Genomic DNA, 15,735 nt, shown 5'->3' on the forward strand with positions numbered 1-15,735 from the left:
ATTCTTAATATTTTTATGAGTAATACAGGAACAATAATTATTTTTAAATGTCCTCATGATAACTTCTTTGATTCCGTAAAAAAAGAAAAAAAGGTGAGGTACATGAAACACATGAGTTTAGAAGTTCAAAGTTTGCCTCTGAGGTTGCAACACCAGGCTTTTTAAGATGCACTGGAGCTGAATAAAGAAATGCAGTGAAATAATATGAAAACTACTTATAAATAGAGACACAAAGAAAAGCCATGGGGAGAGGTGGGAGCATATCCTGTGTATGCAACTAGCTTGTGGAGGGACAATGGACGTCTGTATTCGACCAGACTGAAAAAAGGTCAGAAAGACAATTTACTCCAGAAGCAAATATTCAGTGCAAAAACAATAAACAAGATAAGAATGCAGTGGGTGGGTACTGGTGGGCACCTTACTGGGGCATAATTCGAATGCCTGGCAGGCTGCACAGAGTACGATGTCTCAGGATAGAGTAACGTAACACCATGGGGTCACTTCCTGTGTGACTTCCTGCCTTGCCAGGCCCCAGGATCTACTGCAAAAACTAATAATTCTGCTACTTGGAAAGCTAAGCCTCCCAAGCCTAATATGCAGATTCTGCACCTGAAAATTATTGCTGTGCAGACACTGGACTGTCTCTCACATCTGTGCCTGCACCACCATGGAGCAGTTTGCATGTCTCTCCCAAAGGGCCTCACTGGCTCTCAGGGGCTTGTTGGTATGGAATGAGTCAAAAAACAGGATTTCAGCTGCTACGTGCCCACTGCCAAATACCTAAAGGGAATAGGATTCTTGGGGTAGCTTTCCCTGAGAGAAAGGAATCCGAATCTTCATTCTCCTTAGGATGCTTTTCAGGTGTTCCTGACCTCGGAGTGTGTGGGTGATGTGAAAGCCAAGTCAGCGTGGCTAAAAACTAGTGAATCGGAGCCACTGACTGTAGTAGGCAGTAGTGTTGGGACCAAGCTGAGGGCCTCTAAGCTGTGTCCTGTCAAAATGGCCAGACCAGTTTAGAAATATTGGACCACTTCCCAGAAGACCTAGAAAGAAACCTGGACTATACTTACCTTCTCTTCTCATGTGGAACAGTATTCTTTGAATATGTTAAAACTCTTCAAGCCATCATTTCACAATGCATATCAAAACATCACAGTCTCTAGTGTAAATATACAGCATTTTTATTTGTCAGTTATTCCTCAATAAAGCTGGAAAAAGAAAACCTAAAAAAAAAAAGAATATAAGGAAAACAACAAAAACATACTTTTCACCTCTGAAGATCCCATGCTCCTTGCTGCCCCATCCATTTAGTCATCTTTTCTGGACCAAAGCAAGGTTTATAATTTGTGAGAGAAACTGATAGGATCCAGAGATGTCAAGAGGAAGTGGTGTAGAAGATGTCCCTAGAGCACATGCGACTCCTGATCAGTGTTTCTCCACAGGGCCGTCTTTGGCATTTGGGGCAACATAATTCTTCCTTGGCCAGGCTTAGTCTAAGCCCTGAGAAGTGTTTGGCATCCTTGACCTTTGGACAAGAAGTGCCAAGAATGGCACCCTGCAGTCATTTCAACAACACACAATGCTTTGACATGTTTCCAAATGCCCCTAGAGAGGCGGTACCACCCGGGGCTGAGAATTACCTAGTAACTTGTCATTTTAAGGAGCAATACAGGGATCTCCCACTATGGGCTAAAGTCTGGGAGTCGGCCCACAAGTTACCAAGGAGCTGTTAGCTCACATGGCTGCTGTGACACAGCTGAGTATTAAATTCTTGCTTTATAGAGTGTGTAAAATGTTTATTGTGTCCATTCTGCGGCTAACGCTTTCAGTTCAGTTTGGTTTATTTTTATGAGTGTTCATTTCAGCTGCCTTGAATGTATGACTGACATTAGGTTTATTGGAATTGCTGTCATCGTCATTTTGCCGTTGTAAACACCAAACGTGAAACTAACTGTGTCCTTAGTCTTTCTGGGATTCGAAGCTCTTCCTTCTTGGGGCTTGGCTTCTCTGTATTGGAAAGAACATAAGCAGGGCAGTTCTTTTAAGTTGAAGCAGTTTTTTATTTGGTGTGTGTCTGGTTTTGAGATATACTCTGGAGGAAAATAAGAGTAAAAGAATCTGTATTTTAAATAGAGGTACGTCCAGTCTGAGTCTGGCCTATTTCTCCATGTTCTGCCAAGCTGAAATGACCTCTTAGATGCACATGATGTCATGGGCTATAGACCACCAATTTTACATAACTTAAGCTTGAGAGACTAAATACCAATGCAGCTTGCCTCTCAATTACAGGCGGGCAGGTATCAGGGGAAATAAGTGAGGGTGATGCACAGGAGTAGAAGGAAAATTGGACAGGTAAGGAATGGCAGGATATATATGAAAGAGGCAAATCGATTCCTCAAGCAATCAAAACAGAGTTTTATTGTTTTCTGGCCCATGGTTAAGGGTTTCAAACACTTTATCAGATTTTACAGTTAACAGAAAAGTTAGCTAGCAACTTTTTGGAAGTCCCCTGGTTTATTTTTTAGTTTTACTTATTTATCTCACCTGCCAGTAAGTATTATTTTATTATAAAATTGACATAAGTCATTCAGAAAGGGGGGCTTCCACAATCTCCTCTCCCCATCCTCTCTCAAAAACTTGAGATGCCTGGTACCTCTGTAGACCACCAGTCCTATGCCGCTGAGATTCAAAGTCAGTTGCTCCAGACTAGGGCCTGGATCCAGATGATTGTGTCTTCAGGCACATTTGGAAAGCACTTAATAGTTCGCTTCTGTTTTTGATAAAAATATAAGGAGACTGTACAATTGTGGACACGAGCTCATGAATATGGGGACAAATGACCTTTTCACCGTATGACCTTTACACGTGTCCAAAAAAGAAGTAAATTTTTACTTACAAAATATTTCTGTGTTCTCCAAAATACACTTACTTACAAAATGCACACTGATAGACATTTCTAGAATATAATAGAAACTCATCCCTGCACATAATACCTTTCAATGGAAAGCTTCTCTTCCTGCCCCTGCAACCCCCACCAAGCTGCCAACATGATCCACAACTGTCTTTTAGAGGGAAAAAAAAAAATTTACTTTGGCTGTGTTGGAAAAAACTTGGAACTTAAATAGAAGATTAATGTAGAAGTGGCATTCATGAAGTCTAAGGTCTAATCTCTAAAAGTGCTAACTCACGACTTCACAGAATAATTTAAATACAGTTGAGATGCTTTGCGGTAGAAGAATAAATTACAAGTCACATTTCACAGCACTTTCAAATGCTTGTGTCTAAAGAGGTAATAAAGAAATGGTGTAGAAAAGATCAGGTATGAATATAAATTGATTAAAAACAAGTTCATTTAAAAAAATTAATAATACTAGTTCATATTATCAAATGCCTGGCAGATGCCAAATTCTATGCTAGTTGCATTCATAATATTATTTCATTTGGTGCACATACAATCCTACAAGGAATGATTAGTTCCTGAGAGAAGAGAAATATGAATCACAGAGGAGTTAAATATTTGCCCAATGTCACATAGAATTGCAGGAATAGGGTCCCAAGTCAGTCAAAAAGTATTCTGTTGGTCTATGTGTGGTCAATCTAAACCATAAAACTTAGCATCTAGACTCACTTATAATGGTGAGAAGGGGTGCCATTGATAGTTACAGCTTTAAACTGAATGTCCAGAAGAAGCTGGACATTTGGTCATCTAGTGTGAAACGAGCTGGTTTATTTAGCCATCGCATAAAATTAGCGTGGGGGGACATAGGAAGTGAATAGGGGCATATAAAAATATTCGCTAGATTTTACAGATGGCTCCAAAATACAAACGAAAAACTGCAATTTTGAACACAGTGAAAGATTATGTTAACTTAATCAACCACAACTCAACTGAAATCCATAATTATATGTGAATTATGGTTAATCAGTATGGTGGGTAAATTTAAATGTTTGTCTGCTGTGCTGTAGAGCCTCCAAAACTTGAGCCACGCAGTTCCCATTAGTCCACGCTGCCCAACATGAAGAAAAGCTTCAAGTGCCACCATGACCAAAATACCTTCATCCTTTGCACCTGAGAGGGATCAGCATAGCCCCCCTCACTTGGGACCTACAAAGAAATAAAGTGATGTGCCTAAGGATGTAAAATCAGTAGTAGAACTGGTAGGAAACATCCCAATTCAGAGCTCCATTTCCTCTCAAGAATTTGTGCTCTAGACTTTCTTGAATAAGCAGATCAATCCCCATCATGTACTATCTGTTCACAGCATTCATTACATGCTGCACCTACAGTGTCACAGTCCATATTTTGTCAGTCTTATGAAGAGATACTGTCCCATCATCATCATTACTGCCTAGAGATCAGGAAACTGGAGCACTGGTTATGTAAATGATTTGCCCGATCTCACGTAGCTACATGTCCTCACATAACCTTTTTTGTTTTTAAAAATTAATTCAGTTATCCATTAAAAATTTTTCATACAGGTAAAATTCACCTCTTCAGGTGTGCAGTTAGATCTATGAGTTTTGACAAATGCCTAACATTAGCTAGTGGCAAGTCTTTATATTAGGGTTTAAAGTCCCAGCTTTAGCAGAATTATAGTTCAGTGGTCATGTAACCACCCCTACAGAACACAGAGCAAACCATCACCTCTAAAAATTACCTGGGGCTGCTCTTTGTAGTCAACCCCCACCTCGAGCCCCCTGGCAACCTCTGGTCTGTTCTCCATCCGCTTGGTTTTGCCTCTTCCAGAATGCTACATCAGTGGGGTCACAGAGTGAGGAGCCTTTTGAATCTGGCTCCTATATTGGAGATTCACCCATCGTGCATCAGTAGTTTATTCTCTTTTACTGTGAATAGCATTCCGCTGAGGGGTGTATCACCACTTATTCACCCATTCAGTGACTGAAAGGCATTTGTGTGGTTTTGAGTAAATTTCTGTGAACATTCACATTTCTTCTTTTATTAGGACTACCTAGCTAAAATGCCAGCTTAAAAAAGTTAGGGAAAAAAAAAAAGTTAGGGAAACAACATATTCAATAATTGTGTTTGATTTGGGATTTTTAAGAAAATGTTCTAAATTCTGCATTTACAAATAATTGCCCCAAAGGTCTAGTGTGATCCCTTCTTCATAGAACCATGGGATAATCAGCCTCTACTGTACTTATCAGGTGTTTATCAACATTAGACAGCATTCTTTAGCTATTTCCTATTCCAAAGGGAAAATGGGTAACCTGATGAAATGACAGAGAGGTAGGATCATTTCCCTTAGACTTAATTAGGAAGGGAAAAAATAAAAAAAGGCAGAGAAATTTAGCTGGTACCGGACAGCAACTAAGAAGCTATAATTCCCCCCTTTGAATTGCCAAACACTCAGAAATGTGGAAGTGCTTCAGTGTTGTTCTGGCAGGTACTGGTTTCTTCCTTGATGGGACATTATAAGTGGCATACTGTGGCATTATAAGGCATAACCAGACCTTTTGCTTTATGCGACTGTGGGCTCAGAACAATTTTGGACAAAAGCAAACTGTGTTGGGAGGGCAAATGCCTCTTCTGTTTACAATGTCACGTTCGGGGCAAGAGACACATTACTCAAATGTATTTGGAAATACAAAGGAAAGGTTTTTATGTTGTGAGTAGTAACTGTTTATTTTCTATCAGGTAGGAGATTCCATTTACTTGATTTTTAAGATGTGAAAAGCTAACCATGACCACAAGCCATTTTTTTATACAAGACTAAAAGTATCATTTTCTCTTTTGGACAATAGTATGTGTGGAGCATCAGGAATGTTTTCTTTCAATGTATGTTCATTTAGCAATGACCTCCCTGGGTAACACAGAGGTTACAAAGTGGAGGATGCTGGCCTGTAATCAGACTAGAGAAAGCTCACCAGATCTTCCAGTTATCAAACCTAATCACCTAACTCCAATACTGAACTACATATTTCTATTGCAATGTATTACAGATAGTTTTATGCTTTACCAGTTTTGTGTATTTAATTTTTTAAGCCTTCTTATTTTTTGATGACAGTTTAGTAACACTTCAGGGTAATTCTAACAGTTTTCAGATAAATATAATTGAAAGATCTATGGCTACTATATTTTTGTCACATTGATCCTTATTATTAGAATTGCTGTGATTTCTATAGCAGTTTATTACCAGATCACCCTCTAATTTTTTGTAGTCAAAACTATACTTGGCCAGTTAATTCAAAGTGGAGCATGTTTCTTTGAGGATGGGTCTATTTCTTGGGTCTGTCTTTTTGAATAAACTATCTCTAAAAGTTAAAAAAAAAGCACAACAAAAAAAAAACTAGAGGATGTACACTTAGCTGAATTCAAAATCCATTTCAACTCTACATATTCTCAGCCGCATGTGGAACAGAAAAGCCATTCTTATTTACAATCAGAGGAAACCCAGATATCTGGTTCAAATATATAAATGTTCATTTAGGTTTTAGGAAGTTCTTCTGTGTGGCATATAAACTTTTTGATGATCAGAAATCAATGGAATATACTTTTCCACTAGGGAACATATCGTGATGTGTTTTTCCATTTTGACCAGGAAGGTGGTAAATATGCAAATCTAGTTTTTCGCCTATTTATGTATAGCCTAGAAGCTGTGAATGTGTTTAATATTTTTAAGCTGTTGGAAAATAATCAAAAGTAGTTTAATAGTTCATGACACATGAAAATGATACGCTATTAAATTTCATTGTCCGTAAATAAAGTTTTATTAGAGCACAGCCATGCTCATTTATTTGTATATTGTCTAGGGCTGCTTCCATGCTATGATGCCATGTCACATTTCATTGGCAGAGTTAAGTATTTGCAACAGAGATTGTATGGCTTACAAAGCCTAAAATACTTGCTATCTGGCCCTGTACAGAAAAAAAGAGGTTGTCACCTTGCATCTAGAATATTCAAGTATAGGAAATGAATTAGCCCCTGCTTCAGTCCTTTCTTAGTGTTTATTGCTTAACTGTGTGTGGCAACTCTTGTTTGGGGGAATGCAGAAGAGGCCAAATGTAAATGATGTTTAGTATAGATATAAGGAAATTTAAAACTCTTTTAAATGACTTTTTACATAGAAAAAATATATTGTAGATAGTTTTCCACATTTGGTATAACTCTCTTTAAGGCAAGATAATCTTAGAAAAAAATGTTAATTACAGTATAACTCTGGTAATTTACTCTTCAGCTTATGAGTCTGCCTTCCTGCCTACTGCACCATCTACCCACAAGATTTGCAGATTATTATGAATTTAGCCTCCTACTCCCCAAAGAATCTTTGCTTCCTTGGAGAAAACAGAACACTGATTAATTAAAGTGAAATTGAGAAGAGAGCTCTAAAATCTGGAGTAAGGGAACTGTTTACAGTTCATGGGAGAATTTAGCAAGACACAAACCTCTCTGGATGTATTAGGAGCTCCAGTGGTATCACTGTCTAGTGTCAGAGTAGAAACTGATGTAGTCTTTTTCCCTCATTTTGCTGCAAATGGATCAACTCCTTTAATTACGGGTTCATCTTCTCAGCCATTCTGCGAGTTTCGTTGCCTCACATTTTACAGGTGAAAAGTGTGACTCTTTCACCTGCTTAGCAAATGGGCAAAGTTCTATAAAGATCCTGAAGACTAAAACATTTTGAACCATCTACTATTATAATCTTTGGACCAGTCTTTAAAGAACTGAGTTAGAGGTTTCATCACTGGGTCTGTGGTTTCCCTGGAATGCCATTATAATTGAAGCAGAACCAAGATGTAACAATTGGGAGATGTTTAGGAAGACTACTGCATAAGGGTGTGGTGCAATACAAAACCCCACTGACAGTGGTATGGGAACCATGCCTGTAAGTAGAAAGTATGCAAAATAACATCAGGATTCATGATTAAAATGATACACACCCACAGATTGCCAAGGGAACTAAAATAGAACAGCATTCCTCAAAATGTGGTCTCCAGCCCCATGCCCATCCATGAACTGGATGGCACCAGTATGCAAAACAAAAAAGTATGGCAATCCAGTCATTATTTAGAAACTTTTATAAGGACTTAACAGAGTAACTTTAATGGCTGTATTAAATTTTTTTTAAACTCAAATTGGGATTGTATATTTTTGTCATTTTTATTTCATTTTTATTTTATAATTCATTTTCAATTAGTTATTTGCTTTTACTGTATTTCACAAAAGTACACCTGTAATGCATTGGAAAAAATAAACTGCACAGGGAATTTGAGCAACACTTTGTTACTGAAAAACTCGTTAACTATGTTACACATTTTTAAGAGGAAATGTCACTTTATGAATACTACAATTTTATTTTAATAAAAGGCTCTGATGGTGTCTGGTTAGTTACTTGTTATCAAGTTGACCAGAATGAGAGAGTGCTTTTGTTTGTTCTGTTTTTTCCCCCTTGAGTTTAAACAACTTTTAAGTATCAAATACTATTTTATGTCACAGGGGTGTGGCAGCAAAATTCCGTTTAAATGACTAAGTCATTGCTGGAACATAATTTAAGGGAGAAAAAGCAGCAATCCTACAGGAACATGTCAATTAAGTGCCTGTGCAACCAAATAGAAATGTCAGGATCTTTCCCCATTTAAGATGCAGGGGCCAGTGCACTGAGGCATGAGAAAAGAAGTTGATTTACAATTTGAAGGAAAACCAGCAGTAAAATAATTGAGAGCTGGAAAGCAATCTCACTCCTGCTAAATTGCCTTTCTCCACGCATGCTCCATTTAGGGGTGATATTCAGATACTTACATTTAGTGTGTGCATATTTTCTTTCCCCTGTGAATAGCCCATCCTGTCATATTAGGACTGTTTCTCTGCTGTGATCAGCAAAAGAGAATATCCAAGTCACCCAGCACTGGATTGTGCGTGGAGCTTTATAAATAGAAAATAGTTGATTTTTTAAGTGCAAAGGTGAAAGTTGAAAAGCTGGCTGTTAACGAGAACATTCTTGGTCCCTGAATTGCAAAAAGATAGGTTCCTTTCAAATAAGCTTTCATTTGCGTTCATGAGAATCCACCTTGGGAAAGCACGTTGCAAATTGTAAGGAGTCGGTAAAATATTTGTTAACAGTAACTACTAATACTGCAATTATAATTTGTGACAGAGATTTAATGATTATCAGTCTTGCTGTTACTTACTGCCTGCTTTCCCTGTGAAATATTAATAGACAAAGGAGGGTTTCCCCTCTTGGAGTAATTATCTCCAGAAATTTATCTTATACTCATGGATACATAATAGACATGCATTGTACTGTCAAACTCTAGCCTAGTTGGTTCTGAGTCACATAGATATTCAGTTATTCATTTAAGATGTTTGAAAGTCAGTGACAAAATTTGGCTTAGAAGTTTGGTTTTTTTGCCATGTGTTTTTGCCCATAGAAGCACATTCTTATGCCTTCCATAAGAGCAAGAATTTAAAGATCAAAAATACCTTTATATTAAAATATCCAAGGGTCCTCTTACTTTGATCTTTCTTGCCCACAGTAGAAAATATTTTTGGTTTGCTTACAAGAAATGCAAAACGGACAGGGTTCATTTTGAAAATTGCCTCATATGAGCCTCTGACACATTATGAACCGAGATAAAAATTCCAGTGCTCTCCAAAGGCGAGGCATAAAATATCATTTGGGGGGAAAACAGAGGTATTGAAAAATAAATAGGAATAGACAATGCAAATTAGGTCTGAGCCAAGAACATGCCTGTTTTAAATTTAAAATTGACTATAAGCCAGAGCTGGTTATATGCTGGGTACCTAGCTGAGGGTGGAGTTAAATATAAAGGGAATCCCACCCACAAATCTACAGAACACAATCTGAAAGCTCCAAAATTGATAGATTGTGACTCTCCTGGCTAGACATTTGTCACATTTGAACCAAGACTTCCCAGTATTGACTGGCACTGGCACTATTATGTTTTTCTCTCATACTTTCAGTTTATATTCAAGAGGCCATTTGTTCTTTGAATTAAAAATAAATGTACCTTTGCCATGAACCTAAGTCAGACCATGGCTCTGTGTTGCCCTGTGACCAAATAGGATTTTAAGAGCAGTAAACGAATAATGGTGGGTTAGAAGTTTAATTACAAGTGATCGTGTGCACACACACACATACACGTACACACATCATTCATGTCCACACACACAGCAGAAACCCACCCACCTATGGTGATGAGGGTTGGTCAATTAAGGCAAATGATCTTAGGAAAAAATGCAGTGCATATTTAACTTAAAATGCTTTAACTTAAAATGCATCTATGTGCACTTATAGCCCCAAGTTTTGATGGAAAGGTTTTGTTTTTGTTTTTGTTTTCTCATCAAGTGAGGATTTCCAAATGCCTTCCAAAACAGCTGAGGTTTCTTTAGAGTAGAGTTCTGAAGATGTGGGCATTCTCGCATAAATGTCGCTCTTCAGGAATCCCTGCCACAGCCAGCTCAGGTTTCTGTGTGTGGAGTGAGTGCTCAGGCACCTGTGTGGCCATCTGGGTGCAGAATCAGTCTGGACTTTGAAGATTTTGTTTGAAAGCATCTTCAGTTCTCTTAGCACACCAAACTTGCAGCAATGTTCAGCAGGCCCCCTTCATCTAGTCTTTCCAAAAGATTCAACTTTGTTTTTATGGAAAGCACTTTTTGCACTCATCTTTCATTTGCTTAAGTATTATTTCACTAGATTTTATATTCTAATAACAAGTGGTACTTACATAAAGAGCTTTGGAAGAAAAGTCAAGTGAAGCGTGGAGCATTCAAATTCAAGGGCCTGGTAGAGAATTACTTGCCTCCAGCTTTCCACACCCAGTGAACATTTGTCATTAAATTTTGCAGAGATTGAAGATGGTATTTAATTTAACCCTGTTTTTCTAATCTCTAAAAAGCTCAGAATAAACTTTGTGATATGTTTCCAGAAATGTAGAGAACATGATGGTTCTGTTTTTGCTAACTTGACCTCTGACTTCCTCTCCTTTTTCTATACTTCTTTTGTGCTTATATATTTTCATTTCATGTGTCAGTGTACAGTAAGAGAACTGCAAGCCTTTGCTAAAATGGCCCTGTGATTGTGCTTGATAAGTGTTTGTTTTTACTGTTGTAGGCATAGTGTGCTCCATGTTTTGCAAGATGTAGGTTCTAAAATTAGCACCTTAGGAAAAAAGTACTTAGTTAACATTATCCTTGCACATCCCTTCAGAAGACCCTGTGACTGAGTCTAACACATGTCTCCAGAGGTAAATCACCCAATTTTTCCATAACTTTGGAACAGATCACGATTATGGAGACTGTCAGATGGAATAGTTTGGCTGGTCTTCAGGGTGGCTGGACATTTGATAAAATACAGATATATTTAAGAACTAGAGTGGTATGGAATGGTCTAAGAGAGGCTCATGGGAACTGAAATTTATGTTCCACTTAAGAATTTTTGAAGCCCATTGTCCCTGGTGGTATTTATGTATGTGTTTCCTCCTTCTGGATTAGCTAAGTCTCATCCTTCTGAGAAGATAAGGGCAGAAAAATCATTGTTTTCCCTTCCCATATTCACATAGGACATGCTCAGAAATTTTTAAAGAGTTGAAATAAAATGAAAATGGAAAAACTTAGCTTGCATTTCCAAGTCAGTCAAAGTGCACTCTTGTTTAACTTGGTGCTTCCAAAGTTAACTTCATTATTTAAAGAGGTTATAACCTAGTTCTTGGGTGGTCACACTACTGATTTAAAATGGACTGATTTTCTCATCTGGTTCTTAAATTGGACTAATTTCTTCAAGCATTAAATTTTTTTAGAAAAACTTGTGTATTTGTTTTACCAAGGCCCATTCTTCTCATGTTAGCAGGAAATCTTTAAAATATGGACTGCCTAATTTATTACTAACTGTACACCTCTTAAGAAAAGAGAGAGTTTGTATTTTACATCTGTCCTATTAATAAATAAACTGTTAAGTCTTCAAAGCAGAATGGCATGTAATACCTGCATTAGTGGGCTTTTTTTTTTTTTTTTGGTAGACTCAATGCAAGGCTATTTTGCAATTTTTCACCATCTATGACTAATTCTCTTTATTCCAGATGCCTCAACTGAAGTATTTCTTAATTCAGACAAAGTTGGGAGTGTACCATCTGACACTTTTGAGATGGTGGCCCCTGAGGATACTGGATTTTCTTCTAATGAGGCACTCTTGCCTAATGATGTCAGCTTCAGAGTGCGGGCTTGGGTGGGACCGCCTGGTTTTAAATTTGGGGTCTCCCACTCACTGAACATGGGAGATTTATTTAATCAGGTGATTTATTTAATCTCCATACATCTGAATTTCCTCTTTACAAATGGGTGTATTAGCAGTATCTCCCTTATGTATTTATTGTGACATTGAATGAATTAATGTATCTAAAACACTTGAATCAGTCTCATATGCCGTGAGTTCTCAGCAGATTATTCTCATTAGTATGGCCTCGTGTTCTTGAGTGAGGGCCTGAAACTGGTAGAGGCCAGCAAATTTCAAGTGATTGGAATGAGCTGGAATGCCTCGGTGTTCTGGCCTTTTACCCCTCCTTCCTCTCTCCCTGCAGGTGGCCCCAGCCATCAAGGAGAGGATGATGAAGAAGGGAAGCCTGATGCTGGGCTACCAGCCCCACCGGGGGAAGGTCAACTTCTTCCGCCAGGTGGTGATCAGCCCTCAAGTGGGCCGGGAGGACATGGACTTCCTCTTGGATGAGATCGACCTGCTGGGGAGGGACATGTAGCTGTGGCTTCGGGCCCCCAGAGGCCCGGGTTCTGTCCTGGGGAGGGCTGCAGAGCCAGGGCCTCTGGGGACACAGAGGGATTGCAGCCCTTCTGGTGGGAATAGGGCACACGCCCCGTCCTGGCCAGCAGAGCCAAAATGCTAAGCGAATCACGTTCAGGACTCTTTAGCCGCCATCGCACTGCTGTTGCTATAAAGGAGGAAGCGAAAAGTGGATTTTCTCCCAGATTGTCCCTGTGACACAGGCTAGAAGAGAGCTTAGAAAGTATCATGGGGAGCGGGGGGTGGGGGTGGGGGCTGCCTTCTCAGCTTTCACTGCTCTTTAAAGAACATATAAATTAATAGTTTAAGGCAGTAGTTCTCAAAGTGGGTCCCTGAAATCAACAACACTAACATCAGCTGGGAACTTGTTAAAAATACAGATTCTCAGCCCACCCAGACCTACTGGATCAGAAGCTCTGGGGTGAGGCCCAGTAGTCCGATTTTAACGAGCCTGCCAGGTGATTCTGAAGCAAGGTGAAATCTGAGAAGATGTGGTTTCGTTAAACCTTGTGATGACTGAATAATGACTCTGATGTTTGCCAGCCCAGGGATAACTAATGTTGAAGCGGCCCGTGAGCCAGTCTTTGGAACTACAGCTGTGGCATCTGTAGCACAAATTTAGGGACAACTATTATCAAAGCAATTTTTTGAAAGAGAAGCTATAGAAGATGTTTACTTTATAAAAGTGTGTATTTTATGCAGGATACATGTTTATTCTCAAAAGTTAAAACTAACCATTATCTGTTCTTCATTTCCCGAATTACAGATAAGGGTAAAAGGCAAACGCTTTGTAGTGTGGCCTTCGCCGCCAAAGCAATAGTCATTCTTCACTTCCCCCAATCGTTTGTGTCATTGCTGGGAGTGGACATCAGGTAGAGATGTCTCTAACTATGTACCTCTTTTAGATCCGGGGGCCCGCTGCTTATCTTGCTCTCTGCTTGTAGGAAATAACCACAACGAAGTCCAGGGTTAAACAACATTCCCTTTCTCAAGCTTTGAAATGTCCATGTAGACTATTACGTGATTTCTTATTAGGCAGAGAATCTGGGAATTAGAGGCCTTTTATTTATCCTGGGAGTGGATGAGTGTACTTCTCTCTGTGATCGTGGTCTTCGATTTCTAGGAGAATTTTATTTGTCTAAGAAATAAACAATTCAGAGGTGTGGGTGCAGAGTTAACAAGGTAAGATTATGAACCTAAAAGCTCTGGTTTGAAAGACAAAAGATTAAAGAGGGTTCAAGTATTAGATTAGCATGTCAATAACCTTTTCCATTGTTAACTTGTGTCATTTCAGTTTTGAAGAGTAAACAGCAGATGTGTACAATTTGCTTTTATTCATATTTTCATTTTAGGGTGTGTGGTTTTTCAATATCACCACTGGTCAAAGAATATTTTAATCTTTCTCTGAATTACTTTAATTTCCAGTGATAGCTATTTGTGTGAATGTGTGTTTTGCATTTCTTATTTGCCTTTTTGTGTTAATGTCTATGTAAAATGTTCCCCAAATTAATGTTTGCCATCATTTGGGTTCCGTGAAATAAAAAGCAACATTAACACACACTTACTGTTGTTGGCTTTTTAAAAATCATCTCCTCTGACCTGGATTGCACCAATACGTTTTGAAAGTGAATTGGGCTCAGGCAGTGAAAGACAAGTACCAATTGATTTCCCTCATTTGTGGAGTATCACAGCAAAGCAAAACTGAAGGAACAGAACAACAGCAGACTCAGACTCCAAGGGACTAGTGGTTACCAAAGGGAAGGGTGGGGGAGGGTGGGTGGGGAGGGAGGAAGAAGGGGTTTAAGGGGCACTATAATTAGCACACATAGTATAGGTAGGTCACAGGGAAGGCAGTACAGCATGGAGAAGATGAGTAAAGACTACAGCATCTTCCTACACTGATGGACAGTGATTGCAGTGGGGTCAGGGGGGACTTGATAATATGGGTGAATGTTGAAACCACAATGTTGCTCATGTGAAACCTTTGTAAGAGTGTATATCAATGATACCTGAATTAAAAAATTAAAAATTTAAAGAAAGTGAATTGGGCTCAGTTGGCATTTTAGCTAAATAACAGAGTAAGTTGGAAGCTGTCTGTTTTTTAGATAACACCTTTAATAAAATGGAAAAAGTAGTAATAGCAAAGAATGGATTTGCCTCTTGTTTGATCTTCCTTCATCTACCAGCAAGCCTTGGGGAATGGGTCAGCCACAGCTCCGCTCCTGTTGGTCCTGTTTTGGAGAGATGACAATCTCTTGATCAATGAAGAAAACAGCTGCTATCAGATACTTTTAAAAAAATTCCATTATTTTTTACTTCACATGTTCAGATGTACCACACCCCATCCAGGAATAACGCTTTAATATAAATTTTGTAATTCATTCCCTAACAAAACACTTTGACAGTGTGGCCTGCTGTGTCCCAGGCAGTTTCTAGGTTCTGGAGACACACAGTGAATGAAACAAACTCCCTCATCTTCCAGAGCTTTCACTCTATCTGGGGCAATAAACAAGTAAATAGGTAACAAGTCAGTGGGTAGTAAGTGTTTTAAAGGAAAAGTAAGGACAGTAAAAGAAAGAGTACGAAGGGTAAGGGGGATGTGTTATTGGAGAAAAGTTTGTTAGGCAGGACCTCTGATCAGGTGGAGGAGAAGAAGTGAGGGAGAGCTCACATGGTTTCTGGAGAAAGGATGTTCCAGGTGGAGCACATGGGAAGAAGGCCTAAAGAGCGGTATTCGTGGTGCATTTACAGACCAACATGGAGGTAAGCTTGGCTGGAGCAGAGGTAATCATGGGGTGAGTGGAAGATGATGAAGTCAAAGAAGTTTCTGGGAGTCAGTATACCCGGTCCTGTGGGTGGGGACTTAGATGGAAGCACACTGGAGGGGAGTCCCAGCGGCTTATTGCTGTGCTCAGTTTGTATTTTAGAAAGACCACTCTGATTAATTTGGAGAATATGTTGTATACAG

The 15,735-nt window shown here is 39.0% G+C and overlaps 1 protein-coding gene across 4 annotated transcripts in view; it reads left to right on the forward strand.

The window, feature by feature from the left end:
* The window catches only part of GADL1 (glutamate decarboxylase like 1), a 158,384-nt gene extending 144,064 nt beyond the window's left edge, over positions 1-14,320 (forward strand). For all 4 annotated transcript variants that reach the window (XM_036886156.2, XM_036886157.2, XM_057491713.1 and 1 more), the window contains one exon: positions 12,553-14,320. In XM_036886156.2, the coding sequence (XP_036742051.1) occupies positions 12,553-12,726 (174 nt within the window). In that variant the 3' untranslated portion in view covers positions 12,727-14,320. The remainder of the gene's footprint in view (positions 1-12,552) is intronic.
* The last annotated feature ends 1,415 nt before the right edge of the window (positions 14,321-15,735 follow it).

The sequence above is a fragment of the Manis pentadactyla genome, chromosome 14 (assembly GCF_030020395.1).
Source record: "Manis pentadactyla isolate mManPen7 chromosome 14, mManPen7.hap1, whole genome shotgun sequence".
Lineage (NCBI taxonomy): Eukaryota > Metazoa > Chordata > Mammalia > Pholidota > Manidae > Manis > Manis pentadactyla.